The sequence below is a fragment of the Strongylocentrotus purpuratus genome, unplaced genomic scaffold, assembly GCF_000002235.5.
Source record: "Strongylocentrotus purpuratus isolate Spur 01 unplaced genomic scaffold, Spur_5.0 spur5_contig_845, whole genome shotgun sequence".
Taxonomy (NCBI): Eukaryota; Metazoa; Echinodermata; class Echinoidea; order Camarodonta; family Strongylocentrotidae; genus Strongylocentrotus; species Strongylocentrotus purpuratus.
The window spans coordinates 2,006,198-2,026,645 of NW_022145552.1; the positions used below are offsets into that span (position 1 = coordinate 2,006,198).

The 20,448-nt window shown below is 37.4% G+C and overlaps 1 protein-coding gene across 4 annotated transcripts in view; it reads left to right on the plus strand.

The window, feature by feature from the left end:
• The first annotated feature begins 5,393 nt into the window (after positions 1-5,393).
• LOC581062 (trinucleotide repeat-containing gene 6C protein) overlaps positions 5,394-20,448 on the plus strand; it is a 68,509-nt gene continuing 53,454 nt past the window's right edge. For all 4 annotated transcript variants that reach the window (XM_030991801.1, XM_030991813.1, XM_030991818.1 and 1 more), the window contains exons 1-2: positions 5,394-5,574; positions 9,897-9,958. In XM_030991801.1, coding sequence (XP_030847661.1) covers positions 5,511-5,574; positions 9,897-9,958 — 126 coding nt within the window. In that variant the 5' untranslated portion in view covers positions 5,394-5,510. The remainder of the gene's footprint in view (positions 5,575-9,896; positions 9,959-20,448) is intronic.

Sequence of the window (20,448 nt, forward strand, 5' to 3'; positions counted from 1 at the left end):
CATATTCGACTAGACTCTTCCATCGGAGCTAAATGGTTTTAATAGCTTTTATTTAGAGGTTACATGTATAAGGCCTGTTATTCAACGCTGATAGAAATTTGTAAATGGAAGTATGAAAACTGTTGAAATCAAATGTGCCATTTTATGGGAGCATATCAATTGATATACTTAAAAGATTATTTGATAAGATTTCAGCCCATACAAATTGTACATGAAATTGACATCATTTTAAGTTTACATTTGGGTCTGGGGGGGGGGGGGGGGGGGTGGGGGCCCGGGGAGATCTCCCTGTATGATATTTTCCCAAACGCTCCCCCCCCCCCCCCCCAATTTTTTAAAATACATATAACTGTGATGTTGATCCTGGGCACACTCGTAACATTCATGGATATATCTTGATTAAAAATTAATAAGAAATTCCTACTGTTGATGATATGTCCCTTTGGTAGAATCATATCTTGAATTTAAAACCACACTCACACTGGTGACACAAACCAAGAACTAACTAAACAAAATTTAAATTACATTGAGTGGTCAAGAATCGGTTCGTTTATAAATGGTGTGACTGAGGGTATCGGTATCTCGCTTTTATTTTCTGATTCCGAATCAACTGATGGTTTTGCTCATCAGACCATATTGCTACATCATTTAATTCTTATTTTATTTTAAACAGTTATACAGGATCATTATGTGAGTCCTGACAATCATAGAATGTAATACTTGTTAGATACTTCAATTTTAATTCATTGGACAACATTATGTAAAGGCAGAGACTACGACGAACTATATAAGTGCAATATATTAGAAAAAAACTGTAAAGTCCAAAATACTAACAAACAAATGAACTCAAAACATGCTTGTTAAATCCACCTTTTCTTTTTGAAAGTAACAAACCCTTTGGATGTTAGTGCATTAGAGAATTATTTTATAAAAATAATGTTTTTTTAAGTGCATTTTAAAGCTTGGGGACATAAACCAGGTTTTCAACAAAGACCTAGATTACTGCAACCACCTTGCCTCACCCAATGACAGTTTTCTGTATCACCTAGATTACATTTCTTAATGTTCCTTTTGTTTAAGCACATAGTATGTTATGGGAAATTTAAATATAAATGAGCTCTTAATGTGAGCTTACTGAAGTATTGAGTATTTTAAAATCTGTCTGAAATGATATACTTTTCATTATTTAATTATTGTATGGTATGTTTATCGGACAATGTTATGAAGGACACATACATATTGGATGTGAAACATTCACATTTAATTGTAGGCCTACATTGCCTACATGAAAGAAATGTATTTTATTAATATATATTTTGTATGGGGATCTGGAATAAAATGTGAATCATGTTGATATCACTTGTAAATATATACTATAAAACAAAATTGTCATTGTTTTCTGTTAGTTGTTTAGTCACTAAACAACTTTAGAGTTTGTCACAGTGTGATATTTTTTTAGTAAGTCTAGTTCAAAGCCCTACACCGATTTGAACAGCTTTAATAAAAAAAAAAAATAGAGCAATCTTACAAAATGAGCAGTTATATTTCAGTTGCCCTATAAAAGTTAGTTACGTTTTCAATGTATTTGATATTTGTACTGTTTATGGGGTCTTTGCTATAATATTTTACTGACTCTGAGAGTTTCAATCCGATAAATCTGTAAGCCTCCAACTTGATAAATTAAGGGGAAATGGACCTTACAAGATGATGATGATTTCGATGATGATTGTGATGTGAACTGCTGTCCCTTTAACTTTCCTTAACGATTATTGTTTGTAATTTATTCTCTTGTTCTATCCCTGTTAATTCTTCTCATTCAGTCCCCTGATTTTACCTTGTCTCCTTTTCCACTGTCATCCCGTATTTACATACCCATCCGACTCGCGTTTATTAAATATGAAATCATTTTCAATCTAAGCTTCCTATTTCCGTGTTCATCCTTTACTCTTGGACCCCTTTTTGTTTTTGTTTTTTTGCTAATTAGATAAATCTTCTTTCTCCGCCTTCATTTTGGAACCTATTTCCCGTTTGCACAATTAATCTCGATATGCTATCGTTTCTTGTCCTCCCCTGCTGAAATTTTCCTCTCCGTCATATTCTCATTTATCTTGCTTTTGTCGTCTCTTCCTGTTATCCTTCCCGGCTACAGCCTATGAGACCGAAAGCCCACTAGACCAATAACGTTGGTTTCATGTGTCGTCTGACAACTTTTTAGACGGTTCATTAGACCTGCAGCCTCAATTTTTCTTTGTTTTATAAGTCTTGTGCGGCCCCCGGTCTCGTTGACAGACGTATTAGGTCTGTTTTTCTCTATATTTGTTATGTATTTCTATGTTTTGTCAGTCTAGCGAACATTTCAGTCATTGTCGGTCTCGTGTGCTATCGGTATACTGAGTTGGCACTTACACTTCTTCCGTATCACATTCACATATTGACAAAACAAAAATTTCTTCCATGTTTTATTATTTCAACACATTCATCTTTATTTCTCTCTCACAAGTCGTTCTTATCTTCTTCTCTTTCTTATCCATTGTATTCTCGTTTTAAAGTGTTCCTTTATCTTTATTGTCACTCATTCTTATTCTTATTTCTCACTCTTTTCATCTCCATATCTTTACCGTTTATCATTCCCCCCCCCCCCCCCCTTCTTGTCAGCGAGTTTGAGAACTGTGCCCCTATATAACACTTGCGCGCTGGCCACTCCCGACGAAATTTAAAAAGAGAGGGGCAAACGACCCATTTTTTTTTCTGTACAGATCAGTGCCCATTGGAGTCATACCCAACTTAAGCACCAAACACCTCCTTTCAGGGGTGGCGGAGCGACTTCCAAAGTAGAGGGGCACCAACAAAAAAGGGCATTTTCAGGGGGAAAAGGGGCACTTACAAAGGAAAATCTCAAGGCGAAAATGTACAATTTTTTAGACATTGGGATATACGCCTACATTGTAATTACATTAAAAAGGATTATTTCAATATTTTGTTTCTCTTTATAGATCAGTATCATACAAGACATTGCTTAAGCAGCACATTTTGCAGTTAGGTGCGATGGTCTGATTTATAAAAAAAAAAAGATACATGTATGTGAGGTTGCAGTGCGAAAAATTACATCTTATAAAGAGGAAAAAACAAATCCTGATCGGTGATTAAGCACATTCTCATAACAGACGACTGAAAAGACCTTTGATAAGTAACTTTGTTATATTCTCCATAAATGTGAGCGAGCAAGCTTTGGGGTAATTGCTCTTACGGTCGCTTTAAATTAGTGGCACGTTTAATGATGAGTGGAAAAGGGGACACTTATCGAAAGGGATGCGACACTAATTAGAAAAGAGAAGTACATAAGGTAATTATCAGAGATGAAAATGGTGCACTTCTTACACCTGAAAAGAGGCACTCACCAGGGATGAAGAAAGACACTTATGAGAACGGGAAATGGTCATTTGTCAAAGGGAAAGGGGCATCCATCATATTTTGATAGAGGCATGTATAAAAGGGTAAGAAGGGGCAATTTATGAAAAGGGGATATGTCCCTAATTAAAAAGAAAAAGGGACACGTATCATTGTTAAAAGGGAAATTATCAGAGGTAATAAATAGGGGCACTTGTCGCACCTGAAAATGAGCACAGATCTGATATGAAAAGAGGCACTTATAATAAATGAAAATGTGCATTTGTTGAAAGGAAAGGGGCACCGATCAGATTTTAATAGGAGCATTTTTTGAAAGTGAAAGGGGTTTTTATGAAAAGAGGGAAGTGGCTTTTATTAAAAAGAAAAAGAGTGAAATATTAAAATAAACGCGGCACTTATCAGAAATTTAAAGGGGTAATTATGAAAAGGGAAAGGGCACTTATAAGAAGGAAAAGAACATTTATTAGAAAGGAAAGGGGCACGTGTCAAACAAGAAGAAGAAGGAAATGTTAAAATAAAAGGGGCATCTCTCATATTTCAAAAGGGGTAGTTATCAGAGGTGAAGGGGGCGGTTATTTGAAGTGAAAAGGAGTAACTTCTCATACCTGAAAAGGGTCACTTACCAAAAATAAATTATGAGAATGAAAGTGAAAAGGGACATTTATGAGAAAGGGAAGGGGATGGGGCAGTTATCATGAGGAAAAGGGGCACTTATTAGAAAAAAGTGCGCTTATCCGAGTTAAAAAGGGGTAGTTAATAAAAATGGAAGGGGAACTTCTTACAAAGGAAAAAGGGGCACTTATCAAAGTAAAGTGCACTTATGAGAATGGAGACTGGACACTAATTGCAAAGGAAAGTCGGAACTTGTTGAAGGAAAAGGGGCACATGTGAAAATAAAAGAGGCACTTTTCAGATGTAAAAATGGGAAGGGGCACTATTCATAATAGGGGCATTTGACAAAGTAAAAAAGGGAACTTTTCTCATGTAAAAAAGGGCACTTTTTACAAAGTTAAAATGGTTAAAAGGGCACTTTCCCTATGTAGAAAGGGGTACTTTAAAAAGCGGGGGGGGGGGGGGGGGGCACTATGCCCCCTTCCCATCCCCGGCTTCTGCCTCCTCTTGTTATGTGCATGTCTGAATGCAAGCTTAGGCAGGGCAGAAAAGTATTTTTTAAGGGAAGGTAGAACGGTTCTCAAAATCCCTGACAAGCAAAGAAAAATCCTAATAATGAACACTGACAAATTATAAATTTTAAACGCTGGGCCTATATACACAAACACAAGAGGATAGAGAAAGATAAAACTTTGAGAAGCAGCTGTGATAAAAATGTATCTTTAATGCAAAATTCTTGCTTGTTCTTTCAGCGCGTCAATCAAGGGAGGGGGGCAGGGGGACACGACCCCCCACGATTTTTTTCGAGGGGGGATATCATATCAAATGTGATTTTTCCGAGGGGGGATATCATATCAAATGTACCCCCATGTTTTGTCAGAAAAGAATGGGCAACACCCATTTTTACCCCCATTTTGATTTTGATTTTTAATAACTTAGTGCTCACAATCCACCCCCCCCCCCCCCCCCCCCCCCCCCCGCTTATTCACCGGCTGGTTGATTCGCCGATTGTGTCCCCTCCATGCTCAGGCTCGGATCGACGCCCTTACTTGCGACATTGCAAAGTAAAAATATGTTTTACAAGAATGGTTGTCGCTGGAACGCTGAAATGTTGTAGGCGTAGCCTACTCGAATTTTTTTCTTTATAAATAGATATGTGACTTTCATCTCTCGCCCCCTCTCGTTCTCGCCAGTATCGGTCGCTAAGTTTCCTCGAATTTGATTTAATTGACGTCTACAATAAATAAATAAATTATGCCCAGTAGATCTATGTTACTAAATAAAACGACAGAAATCCGTTCCTTTCTCAAAACCCTGTCTGTGATAATGCAGACTATAGCTACCGAAACTCTGTGCTGCGCATGCGCATTTCTTAATACTCCATTTTGTACCTTCCCTGGACGCGAAGAGAATCTCTTTCGCCGTAATTTTGCATCAATATTTGCGAAATCTGGCGAAGAATCCAACTCAGTGGCTTTCGTTTACCCCGTATGGCTTCAGAAGAGAAATGTGCTTTCTTAAAATCTGTTCTTGTGAATGCTGATTCGTCAGAACGTAAGTAAATGTTTGTTAATTCAGCTGATTGTGAATGTGAATGTGAATGTCGAAGAATTGCCCGGTTTTCTGCCATCGCATCGCAGCACGGCGCGGAGCGCTCCGCGGCTTCTCTACTCTGGTTCTTCAAACTCAGAATCGAATGTGTGTGCTTGTCATTTTTTGTGAAATTGTGGGCCTAACAAATCCTGAAGGCTTTAATATATTTGCCACCAATTCTCGTAATATTAACTGAACTAGATCAAAATTCACTACTTGTCCAGTAAATAGATTTTTTTTCTTCATGAATTTCATTCAGGTAAACAGTTGACAGTTTAAGTTGATAAAAAGTGTTTGTGACGTGAGTCGTGAGTGGACAAATTTTTTTTTGAACAATATTCAGTAAGGCTAGGGGCGATGGCCCGAGAACAAGGATCATCCTCATAAACGAGGGTCATCTTCATTAACGGGGACAGATGCGTCCGCAAAAATAAGGATTGTCCGTGGACGATTCTGATTTCTGGAGCGCGGTTGGCAATACGAAAAATGGATTCGGCAATGATTTTCTTCTTCTTCTGTACATGTCGACAGACTTGTTAGTCCATATAAAGACATGGAAACGAAGCACATGGTCATGGAATAGAGCAATCTTTTAGGAATTGTAGCACATGGGACCTAAAGGAATAAATTGATCCCGTGTTGATAACGTTAAGTATCAGGTAACTTATTCCAGTCCTTGCACGTACGAGGGAAATTAGAGAACTTGAAAAAGTCTGTCCTGCAGTACGTCTGTTTCAAATGTTGGCTATTGCTGGTTGAGGAACGACGGGATCTAGTAACAGCAAGAGGTGTTAGGGTCGTCAGGATGGCAGATTGTCCGCTCTGGATCTGTTGCATGAGGGCAAGTCTTGCAACTTTTTGCCGATGTTCCAGTGAGTCCAAATTCAGATCCCTTGATGCATTTCACATCGCCTTTGTACAAAGACTTTCACGTTACGAACGATAAATCCTGAAAAGATGGACAACCCATAAAAAAAGAAAGATATTTCACATGCAGGTACTGGTAGTAAATACCGTATTTGCCAGTGATAAGGCCGCAGTGCCATATAGGCCGCATCCCCGATTTTGACATTTAAAAAAGAAAAGAAAAAAAAATTGTCGGAGGTGGGATTAGATCTCTTGCGAACAAATGTAGAAATTTTTAGGGTGTCTGATCGCGCACCCGATGTTGTGTGCTAAAATTCTTCCCATAGAGATTACACGCATCCCTATGCAGCCTACGTGCATTGCGCGACCATGCAAAAAAAGTCAATTTTTTTTTTTCAAATCGAGATTCAAACCTTTATCAGTTGTGATCCTGAAGGTGATAATCAATGAATGAGGTGTCATATGAAAGAGCAGGTGAATTCCAATATTTCCAAAGGGGCGTAGCCCCCGAAATTCTAAAAATATCTTGGTCAAAACAGCAATTTAAACATTGTGTCCTGGCTAACTCTGAGGTTTGTCACTTTTGAGATATGACGCCCCGATCGATAAGTAGTCCCAGTCCTAAGGAACAATTCTATGTGATTATATTTTCGCTAGCCCCCAGGGATCACAACTGATAACAGTTTAAAAATACCCTTCTCGCTATTTTGTGGATCAGCTAATTAGGAGGCGTGCGCTCCGCTCAGTCCAAACCATGGTTACATCGCGTAACATCTCCGCGCACGAACGAAACCCCAAATTCAATTACACATTATAGTGACTGAAATTATGGTTGGCAATTCCCTCGATAAACCCGGAAGTGAATACACGTTATAGTCAATGGCAATATCGCGGAGACAACGTTGTGCGTTGTCTCCGCGATATTGCCATTGACTATAACGTGCATTCACTTCCGGGTTTATTGTGCGACGAACGCCAACCATACTAGTCAATCGCACATGTCGCGGAGACAGCGTAGCTCAAGCTGCAAGTCGCGGATTGGCTTAGCAGCATGCGTACGATATGCATACGCTTGCATATCGCGCGATACAGCTGTTTGGCTAAATTTAGCAAAACAACATCACTCTGCGTGGACGTCTTTTTCGTCGATTTTGACCAAAATGATATGAATATACCAGCGTGTTGGAGGGGCTGTAACTTTTGATAGAAACATCGGTGAGACTTGAAATTTGAAATGTATTATTCTGATAACATTTTTATTCAAATATCAAACAAAAATGGTGAAAAACGATCCCAAATTGAAAATTGAAAAATCGTTCAGACACCCTACTAGTAGAATGTGACCCAAATCACCGCCTTAGACCGCTCGGCCATCCCATCCGTGATGCTATCCTTTGCAGCTTTTTCTTGTGTATATATTAGTATATAGCTCTATGATTGCGCCATAGCTTTGTCGTGCGACCGAGAGGATTCAGGTTGCTTTAGCTATGGCAAAAACCTAAATCTAGATCTACCAGTAGAGTTTGGTTGGTAAGTTATGAATTTTATTTACAAGATTGACAAAACTTTATCTTTCTTTTGAAAAAATATAACACATAATTGTCGGTAAGATATGTATTATTCTAGAAATGTCCATCACCTTTCATTGTTGTCCCATATGTACAAATTCGTGATGTGTTTCATGTTTTTGAGTTGCAATTTTTTTTCTTTTACTCTTTCGCTGCAAAGGCCGCACCCCAACTTTTTGATATTTTCTCTTCCAAAAATACTGCGGCCTTTACGCCGGCAAATAGGGTATATAAATATCCTATCAAATTCGAAACATATAATATTAAAAAATTGACTCGTGTTCCTTCGTTGCAATCAGATGCATTGAATATGTAGTCAATTTTTGATTGCTCATGGCTCCAGTTCAGATCTTCATACAAACAAACTAATTCAAGAACGTGTCGAAGTGGAATTTCCCCACGTCTCAATCGATTACCTCATGATGTAAGCACTACTAATAGCAGCGCTATAGCGATTTGAACAGAGTCGTATCTGTGCACTCAAAATCGATCGTGAATTAAGAGCGTGGTGCCAAAACGATGCACAGCGGACGCACTAATTGTCACGTACCTAGCTGTGTAGCTTTATGACCCTCTACCATAATATTTTTGTGATGGAAGCAGGAATGTTGCATAGGTGTTGGAAAACTTTGGAGGACATGCAACATGAAAACTTGTAGATTTGACATACTGTATAGTAGTGATGTAACATCACGGATATCTCCAATTCCGTTTAACCGACAGTCGAAACCGGACGGTTTTCGGTTAAACGATTAAAAAAAAAAAAAAAAAAAAAAGTTGAAGGCGCCGATTTGTGCTTGTCAACTTGTCACAAATAATAGTACCAATGTCATTTTTAGAAGAATGTGTAAGATCATTAATGTAAATTAAAAACAGTAAAGGACCTATGATAGAACCTTGTGGTACACCATGTGTAAAAATTGGATGAATTATTATTATAAACTACATATTGAGATCTATTACAAAGATTACTTTCAAACCAAGATGACAGACAAATTGGAGTGTTGTTCTAGTTTCCGAGTGGTGGGACGGTTAAACGTTTGATTACAGCACTACTGTATAGACATACATGTAGCCTACATGTAGGTTAGAGTAAATGTATATTAAACATGCTACACTGTTGGAAGTTTTTGTTGCCTGTTCATGATGCTAAGGGGGAGTTTTTATTTTACGGTCATGATGATTGACTTTTTGATACTCCAGATATTCTGTGCACTGTAGATGACAGACAATTTAGAGAGCCTGTGACATTTTGATGGAAGTGGCAGTTGTGCAGTGTGGAAAAAGTGTAAGAAAATATTCAGTAGTGAGTCACTGGAGTGACTTGCCTGTCTGATCACCTGGAAATGAAATAGATCACTGCTAGTGTTTTATTCACTCTATGACACTGGGCTGTTAAAAATTAGAGATCAATTTGTTATTGCATCATTTTCCATCATGCTCATGTTAAGTTTTACAACTCTTTCACAAATTTGGATTTATCTCTTTCTAGTCCTACATTTCAGTAGCGTCTCCTTTTCCATATTAGGTACAAGTAACTTCAATTCTGGGTATGACTATTTTTCTTAATTAAGGACATTGCAGATCATGCCATCAGGAAATCTTTTTCACAGGTTTTAAATCAAAATACAGTGATATTTGCTGAGAGCCCGAGGCTTCCTAAAAATGAGCTGAAGTAATAAAACCAATCGACAGGTAGTTGTGTCCAGAGTTATGAGATTAGGAACTGGGAAAGGTGTGAGAAAGTATAGAGGAATTGTTGCTGGAGTGTGTGTTGTACAACAGTAGGGGTGCACCAAGAAAGGCAATTAACACCCAATTTTCTCTCTTTTCTTGATTTTCTTTCAGAGGAGCTAACTCAAGCCTATCTGCAGCTTGCTTTTCAATACACATCTAATAAATCTTTAAAGGTAAGTTGAGTAAGTCCAGAGTCAGTGACTAATTTCAAGTTCATATTTTTGCATTGGATAAAACACACTATAAGTTTAGGCATGATTTGAATATGTGTTGTTTATAGAAATTTCTGTATGAATATACGTGTATCATGGTATTCCCCCCAACTTTCCAAGACCCTGGGTGTGTTTGAGAGATGTCATTTTATGGGCCATTTTCACACTTTTGTTACTCATGGGGATGAACACCAACCAACATATTGATTCCAATTATTTCCTTTTCTATTTCCAACTGTCAAATGTTTTGTCTGAATTGAAAAATATGTTGTACATTCATGTACACAGATACGACCAAATGGGATAGTAATTGAAATGGAATTTGTCAATAATAAACATGTTACTTCTCTGTACAAGGTATCTTAAAATTGTACTCCTCTAGTTAGATGATATTTGTGATTGTTGATTAACACATGTCTAATGAAGAACATTTTGTTTTCATTCTTGCTGATTACATGTATGAACATTTAGTTTCCCCATCCTAAACAGTATCAATACAAAAGGAATGATTGTAATTCATTTAGATCAAATGCTGCAGCATTCTATTCACAGTTATAATTGGCCAATATGTACAAGTTTTTCAAAGTAATCCTATATTTTTGTTGTTATCGTTATCATGCACCTGTTGGAGATCTGTTCAAGGATATTGCTTTTCATCTATATATAGATAGAGAGCATTATAGTCTTATTTGACTCATATGATGAATGAATGAAAAATTCATGCATATATTGGTCTTTAACATTATCAACATACAGCCTTACAACGTCACCGTAGCCCTGTGTAAACTAGAGAAAAGGAGGATGGATTGGCATGATTTCTAGGAGTATCTGAACAACTTTATCAACCCCAATATAAATTCAACATTTTCAAAGACACTGTAGTTTCGTTTATAATTACAGCGCCAATACAAACTCACTTCAACAGATGGTTTCTGTGTACACTTGTTCCTGTCTGAGTTTCTGGGCTAGCTATTCTATGTTTGTGTACGCAAATGTATACACATTTGTCTGTTGGTGTGTGTATGATCCAAGCTGTACTGCATGTGGGTTAATCCTTGTCAAGTGATTATTACCCAGATTCATATTGGCTATTTTCAGCTTCAAGTTGGAGTACGATGATTCATAATTTTTTTTCTTCTTCAAAACTAAATTGCATTTCCTGTCAGAAGATGGAATACTACAAAGAGTAGTTCAATGTCAGTCTACATGTACATATGTGTAGTAGACATATTTCTGCTGCGTGGAATGCTCTATTAGTAATGAATTTGAACTTGAAAATGGGAAGGAGTGCTGAAATGTAGGCTTTCTTATACTTATAGACATTTATCCTACAGTCTGTGCATGCAAAATACTACACTCTTTCTGTTATTAATGATGGACTTTTTGTTTTGATTTTGAAAGGTTATAGGGATATTTGTTTGGTTCTCTTTTCTTTCCTTTTTCCTTTCTTTTCTTGTTGATCATGCCGTCATTGAGAATCAATGTGATTATTACAACATCACACAATTTTGCTGAGAAAGACAAACACGGAAATGAATATGTGGGACAAGTCATCAAACTAAATTCTTTGTTTAGAAGGGATGGAAAGGGTTTTGAATTTTACTTATAGCTATTTCATATGAAATTTTATGCTACATTTTCACCTAAAATGTAGGCCCTCCAAGACTCCAAATACACCCTTTGATGATCAGTCACTCTTGCATTACATAAAATAAAAATACAGTACTGGGTTTTAGGTGTACGCATGTACTGTAGATGACTATAAACCTTTATTTTAGGCATGCTAGTACTGGTAGTTGTATTCAATACTACAGGTAGGCTTGTACTACATGTACATTGTACCTATCCCTCTGCGTTATACATGTAGCATGATAATATTATTCTTCAAGTCCTTGAAACTATAAACTGGACCAAGGACAAAATAGCCCATAACACAATGTCCAAACCAAAGCAGTTTCTCCATTGTTTTTTGTTAAATCTTTGCCTCTTGTATTTTAAATTTTCTGTATAAATGACACACAGGTGCAACAAGCGGAGAGGTTGACCCTCACTTTATTAGTTTAATAAATGTTGCAATTTATCTTTGAAATATTTGGTACCAACTTTGAATGTTGCACTACTTTGCAATATCTACAAGTATGCCTGCCTAGTTACCAGCAATGTAAAAAACCAATACAGTGTCATGATGTAGATCTACATGCATTGTGTAATTTGCAAAAGATAACAATGAAATGACCAGTAAGAAAAATCCCCAATTCTACCATAGTTCGTCATATTCCATTGCCAAATACATCTCATGCATCAAGGGCTGGTGGGGAATTTCGTTTTTGGTTCTAGAATATTCTTGTTTCTACAACATGTAGTCTATGCACAAGTCTGGAGTTTTAATCTACGAGTACGTCCATTGCTCTCCGTATCATAACACACAACCGAATTGTCAGTATGGCTTAGTAAAAAGGTTTAAATAATATCAATTGTTTTATGAAAATGTCTTGGAACATAAGATCAAACTCTATTGAATTGAAAATCATGAGGCTTTTCTGGACGTGGGAATAGTTAATCTTCGTGTAGCGAACATGCACTGTACATGTAGCCTTCTTGATCATAGAAATACAACAATACCCTCTAAAGTTTTAGCTTAAACGTACAAGATGATTTTCCTTGATTTTAACAGAAGCTATTGATGATTGAGATAATTTAGGAGAACGGTTTTTGTAACTTGTGCTGCAGGCTATGCCTGATGATAGGGAGTTAAAAGAAAAGGACAGACATGTACCTCATGTACATGAGGCAAACTACATACTCAAACAAACATGACAAGAAGGCAATGACGATTGACTTTTTTAGTGTTGTAGATTAAGTACCAAATTAGGAAGTTACTTTAAGGGCAAATAAAAACAATGGACTGAAGATTGCTAAATTTCCTGTCTGAGTCATACTGATAGGTCTGGAGAGCAGAAAAAACCTTGAATTGGAATAGGCCCCCCTCCCCCCCCCCCCCCAAAAAAAAAACGTAAAGAAGGAAAGGACAAATGTTTGTGTCCCTGTCTGCTTTTTGTTGTACGTTTGTTGTCATGCATTTTGAAATTTGAGAAGATGCTCTGTCTACATGTACTGTACATCTACCTGTATGTTGTCAAACAATGATTCTGAGATTATATACATTAGGTTCTTTTCCATTATCCTAAGTAAACTTGAGCTAAAAACCTATTAGCACTTCTCAAAAAAATAGAGTTTGCTGTTTTCATTAGCTTGGGTTGCCGCTTGCTTGCATAAGTATACTTGTATATTAGGCCAAATTATAGTATAAATATGTTTTCACTGGCAAATGGCCCTTTTGTTTGGGAAAATTGCTTGAGGTAAAGTCCCAAGCTCAAAGGTGAAAATGAGCCTCCTATACATGTACATGTATGTGTCTTCACTGCAACTTACAATAGCTCAAGCTAGTTTAGATCAAGCTACATGTAGTACTCTTCCCCAGATCAGAATCATTGGGCTATATTGAAAATTCAGGCTAATGAGGACAGACCTTCGGAGCTGAGAGAACCGCCATGTATGTGAAGATTTGTAATCAGTTCTGCTCCAGTTATCAGTACAAGGCTATTGTACAGACATGTGGGGTTATTGTACTTTTGAAAGTACCCTTTTATATTACTTTATGTACAAAACATTGTATGATACATAAAGAGGATTAGTAAACTAATAGTCGGATCTATATGGTTATTATTTATGTCTCCTACGCTTGTTGCACACATTTTGTGTCATCCTAATCACTCTCTGATTGTCTCATTTGTAATTAACATGTCCGCAGAATTTTACATGTACTGGATAAACTGTACAAAGTACATGTTTTTTATTTTTTTAGTTCATTATCCTTCGACTAGGAAAAAATATAGGTCACTGATGTTTGAAATCCGAGCACTGTCCAGAGCTAAATATCATGTTCCAGGGTCTTCCTCTGGGAGCCCAGATCCGGACTAAAATTTGTACAAAGAGGAAAAGTAACATCCCACGTTCTATCCCCTTTTTATTTAATACAAAAGTTGCATGACGTGTTTGACATATTTGTACATCCTGTGCTTAAATAGTGAAAGGATTTTTTTTGTATTTAAATGTTGCAATGTTTACAGATGAAAGAGTTGCAATATAGATCACAATATGTTTCATGAATGTGATGGTGCTCTCTAAGTGATCGCTACAAAGAATTTACATTGCATTTAAAAAAGAGAAAAAGTGGAAAAGAAATTAATGAAGAAACACTTGTAAAGCCTGAACATAATGCTGTCCAAGACATGGACTGTACATGTCATACAATAATTTGATATGACATTTTGTCATGGTTTTGAAAGATGTTAATTTTTTCATTTGTTTTGCCTACATGTAGCATGTGAGAAAGAAAAACAAAATCTCTACATGTTTTAAGAAAACAAATTCATCCCCATTTTAATTTTCTCAAGAAGAATGATCAAACTTCCATTGGTAACTTAAAAAATTATACAAATGTAGATATCATTTCAAAGAAATTTGTATTCCCATTGAAGCCTCCCTTATATTATAATCTTGCTTCCAAAAAACCCAAAATGCCAATTTTCAGGCAAAAGCCTGAATTCAAGCCCTGGCGAGTTATTTTCAGACCATAATTTTGGCTTTTTTGTGTACAAAATAGGTCATTCTAGGTGATTATCAGGCCCTCTGATCAATTCTAACTGGCATCCCTGTCTCAAGTAATAGTTAACCAGCTATAAAGCTGGCTATTCCCAATGCTATTTAACCAGCATTCTCTGAGTCCCGTGTTTGTCTCCCTCCCTCGACATGCAGCGTACATGCAAATGCCAACTTACTTAGCATAGCAACAGTGATATTCCATTCACCCAATACGCTGACTGCCTCTGACATCCTTGTATGATTGCACGCACTGATATGCATCAGGGACGGCCTCAGAAAAATCACTCACACATTTTCTCTTCTCCAATCTCTTTCCCTGCCCTTTTTTATTGTTTTTTTGTTCACTCATATCATTTTCAGATAAAGACATACAGTGTGTATGTACAGTGCAATGCACACAAACAGAGACGTCATGTCCCGACACAAAAGAATTGTATTATCTAAACAAACAACTGACATAATGAATTCATAACTACATGGAAAATGAGAAAAAGACAACTTTAAAAAGGTCACAGGAGCCTTGTCGAGTAAGTCCTCATTAAAAACTAAATACCCTCCCAGGTATAACAAAGATTGAGTACATGTATGTGATTCATGGATTTTTACTTTCATGTAATGTACATGTATGTGGGGCATATTTATCATGTACTGTTTGTACAAGCAGACTGATTTATGCACTTGTTTTGACTGAAAGGGATATTTTATTAATGTGTGTGTTGTTCTTATGAGACATGTTGCTTTGCCATCATAAGGCTATGCATCAAGTACCAGCAAAAAGCACTCCCTGGATTTATTTCTTGTTCCTGAGCATACATGTATCAACTAATCTTTAAGCTGGAGATGGGCAAGTGAAAGTGAACTGCATGTAGATGCCCCCCCCCCCCTCTTTCTTTCTCCCCACCCCCTTTCTTTCTCCCCTCCCCCTTTCTTTCTCCCCTCCCACCCTCTTCTATCTGGTGTACCTACCGGTAGTCCTACATGTTGAGCATACATTTGCAGTTATAGGGAGATCATTGCAGAAAGTGTCCTTGGGTTTTATTCTAAACTACTGTCATTCTCAACATGATTACAGATGACAGTGTTTCATAATCAAACACTAAAACAAAAACAAAAACAAAAACGAGGGCGAGGGCTGGGGGCATAAAGTATCTTGCAGTAAAGCATATTGAGAGTAAATGTACATGCATCTAGTTTTATGGTAGCTTTTATTGTAAAATGTAGAAATAATTGTAATAGAACTGGGAAATAAAGAAGAAATTACTAGTGTTTTTTTGGCTGTAATAAGTGCTTCATAATTAGTTTTAAATAAATGTTTACACTGTAGACAATTATTTCACAATTCAATTGTCTGAAATTGATTTTAAGTCCCAATGCTCTTGCTGTAGGTACAGGATTGTATTTGTTAGCCCTGACAAATATATTTAATCTTTTTCATAAGGAAATACCTATTTCTAATTATATTGTGAATATGTAGCGTGTGAAGTGCCGATGGCATACAAGATCTTGTTCATTGAAAAAGGTTTTTGTATTTCCAGATCAATCTTTATCGAATTTCAAGTCTTATCCATTCATTTTCATTATCAACAGAAAATATTCTAATCCCAAATTAAAGTGAGTGAGGGTTACTTCCTATTGTCATAATACTACATGTAACCACACTAACATACATGTCTGTCTACATGTAATCCTGTAATTAGCACAATTGATTACTGTTTGGAGAGGGACCTTGTAATAACAGTGTAATCAATGCATGTTTGCAACACTGGAGGTCAACACTTGTTCTCAAATGACCTTGCTTTTGTTTGGCAAGTGCAGGTCCTGTAATTGATGCTTTTATTTTCAGCGTGAATTAGTTCTAATGAAATTATGGAAGTTTTACAAGATTGAGTTCAATAAAGCAGAAGTCTTGTGCCAGCGTTGAATAAAGGGGTAAGGATATTAATATATTTTTATTTTTAGAAATGGGGAAAAACAACATTTTGGGGTCAGCTATTCAGCTTTGGAATTGTTTTATAAGTAAGGTAAGGGGGAAAAGAGGATGGTTTTGTTGTTGATTAGCAGAAAGCCATATATTCTATGACCGTTTGGTTAGCATATATTCAATTGATAGATTTACTACCCCAGGCACAATTATTCATTTAGCTCATGGAAATAATAATTTTCTGAAAAAACCTGCAATTATATTGTCCAGCATTTTGCAATGGACTAATGCACAGGCAATATTGCATAGTGTCCGTAGGGGACGACTGGAATGAAAACTAACGGAGTAAAGGAAACTGAAATGTTTCTGCATATGTGACCTTTCCACTGAAGCACAAACACTGCTCAAGCTGTGAGCCTTTAGTTTTTATTTACATACAAGAACTCAGTGGTTCCTTACAGCGTGTCCACACACAAAACAATTTATCGCGAAACTCTATAACGATACGTCGTATAAAGAATCATCGTATAAATTCAAGGATGTCCACACACAAGAAACGTCGTCACTAAAGAATCATCGTATAAAATGCCCCCTGTCCACACACAACATTTTCCGTGATTCTTTATAGAGTTTCGCGATAGTGATAAGAGGTCTGGTCTCATTTCGCTCGAGGTCACGTTAAGCCCCGCCCAGTTAGTTACACTAGTTACACTCCCCCAGGGGGTCCCCCTGTCCACACACAACATTTCCGTGATTAGGCGTGATTCTTTATTGAGTTTCAGTTCGAAACGATGCCCAAACCTGCGTTTCGTTAGACTAGTTTCGTTATACGACGTATCGTTAGTGAGCGTCCACACCTACAATTTTGGTCGTAAAACTATCGCGAAACGGTATCACTATCGCGAAACGGTATAGCTAATCATGATTAGTCACGGAAAATGTTGTGTGTGGACAGGGGGCTAGTCTCATCACAAGCCGAACTCCCAGTTCGCAAACTTGTGTTGTTATTTGGTAAACAAGTGCTAGTACGTGTACATGAAAGGCTACTATAAAATATTGATCTTAGGTGTACTGGACATGTCATTGAAGGCTTCTTGTAAAGTTAGGATTGATAAGGAACTTTACATAAATGTATATGTAATGTATCCAATTCATCCTGCCAATTTTCCTCCCATTTTCGCCGAGTATTTTTTTGTTGTTTTTAACAAGAAATTCTGTCATTTTGTAGTAACTAGGCCACCTTGTTACACTCCATTTCGTTCCATCGCATTCCATTTGAGCATATAAAAGGGATCATGGGGGTTTCTTTGGTCATTTGATGTGATGAATAGGTCCATTCAAAAGCAACCCAAATATAGTGTTATCAAAATATTTGATTAAAGTCCCTAGCTTGCCTGATTGGACCATCTTTCTGCAAGTGTACGTGCATAATGACCGTAGCCTGTACCTAAGGAAGTCAACATCTTGCATATACGTACATGTAGATCACTATTGATCTAGTTTATTTTCTCCAGAGAGAGAGAGTAGGAGAGAGTGAGTGAAAGAGAAAGAGAGAGAGAAAGATAAAGAAAGAGAGAGAGATAGAGAAAGAGAGAGAGAGAGATAGAGATAGGGAATGAGAGAATAGAAGAGAAGAGGGGAGGAAAGAGAGAGAGTGAGTTAAAGAGAGGGAGATAGAGATGGGGAATGAGAGAATAGAAGAGAAGAGGGGAGGAAAGAGAGAGAGTGAATTAAAGAGAAGGAGAGGGAGATAGAGGTGGGGAATGAGAGAATAGAAGAGAAGAGGGGAGGAAAGAGAGAGAGAGAGAGAGAGAGAGAGTGAGTTAAAGAGAAGGAGAGAGTGATAGGGATAGAGATGGGGAATGAGAGAAGAGAAGAGAAGAGAAGAGGGGAGGATATAGAGAGAGAGAGAGCTCTCCAACCATCCTGGGGTCAGAGGATGTGACGCATGTCTGACTTCCTCTGGTTCCAGGACTCTCAAAGCCCCCTGTAAACACACCAACATCCTATCAGATATTTATATACCTACACCCCTTACCCTGGATGCCCATTCCTGTAGAAACAACAAACCCAATCCATCTCAGACCTTTTTCCTTCTTCAAAGACCTGTTTTCATCAGCTTGAGATTGCCAAATATCCCGCTATTTGAACTATCCAGTTAATTTGCGTCTTCATCAGCCCGAAGTTGTAATTGGTGGGATATTTGGTCGAGATAATCATCCCAAAATATCCTGCTATTTGTCCGATGCATCTTCACTAGCCGAAAGACTTGCACTATGCGCAAACGCTGGGCAAAATATCTCGAGCTAATTTCTAATGAAGACGCCATTTGTAACTTTAGGGTCATTCCATGTCAAATCACCCAAAAAATCTGAAAATCTTAACCCTACCATTTTTGATTTTGATGAAACTTAGTATACTTGTTGAGTGTGATCTCACAGCACCAAATCCAAAATTTTAGGTCAATCGGGTGAGGGGTTTGGGAGATACGGCCCACCAAATTTTGAGATTTTTTCAAAAATGGGGGTGGCGGGCCTACCTTTGAACCCTTGTATCTCGGGACCTAATGGGTCATTCTTCACAAAATTTGTATTGTTTTAAAGGGTATTCAATAAGGATTCCAAATCTGCCGCCATTTTGAAGATTCGTACATGTTGGGGTGCTTTGACCTCTTGACCTCAGATTTGACCTTGAAATTGACCTTGTGGATCACGTAACTTTGACAACATTTTTCATGAAATGTAATCTCTGACATGTTCACTAAAACATATTAAAGTTTCAGAGATATAATATTTTTTGTTTTGGAGTAATAAGGATTGAAAGTATTCATGCTCACAGATATTCACAATAAACCCTATTATACTGTATACAATACATGCAATATGCACAGTACAACATACATCTTCCACATGTTTTTTGGTCTTAGTCACATCCATCCTAAATGTCAGTAGTACTTGAATAGAAATAAAATGACAAGTTCATATAGGCCTAAAGGGTTAACAGGATGTATGGCTTTAGACCTCTGAGTCGGTTCTAGGATAATTACCCCCTGGAAAATTCACCCCCTGAAAACTACCCTCTAAGGACAATTACCCCCCCCCCCCCCCCTATTCGTTAAAGTGGAAGTCCAAACTGATAATAAGGTGGTTATAATCAAAGCAGATTTATTTTTTGGGGTATATTATTCTTGAGGGGTAATTTTCCCGGGGGGGGGGGGGGTAATTGTCCTAGGGGGAAATTGTCCGGGTGTTGATTGTCCTCGGGGGGGGGGGGGGGGGACAGATTGTCCTAGGAGGTAATTTTCTGAGGGGTAATAATCCTCTGGGTGTGATAGTCCTTGGGGGTAATTGTCCTCAAGGGGGGGGGGGGGGGAATTAATTTCCTGAGGGTTAATTTTCCAGGGGGGTAATTATCCTAGAACCGACTCAGAGGCCTAAAGCTATACATCCTGTTAACCCTTTAGGCCTATATGAACTTGTCATTTTATTTCTATTCAAGTACTACTGACATTTAGGATGGATATGCCTAAAACAAAAAAGCATGTGGAAGATGTATGTTGTACTGTGCATATTGCATGTATTGTATACATTATAATAGGGTTTATTATGAATATCTGTGAGCATGAATACTTTCAATCCTTATTGCTCCTAAACAAAAAATATTATATCTCTGAAACTTTTACATGTTTTAGTGTACATGTCAGAGATTACATTTCATGAAAAATGTTGTCAAAATTACGTGATCCACAAGGTCAATTTCAAGGTCAAATCTGAGGTCAAGAGGTCAAAGTACCCCAACATGTACGAATCTTCAAAATGGCGGCAGAATTGGAATCCTTATTGAATACCCTTTCCAACAATACAAA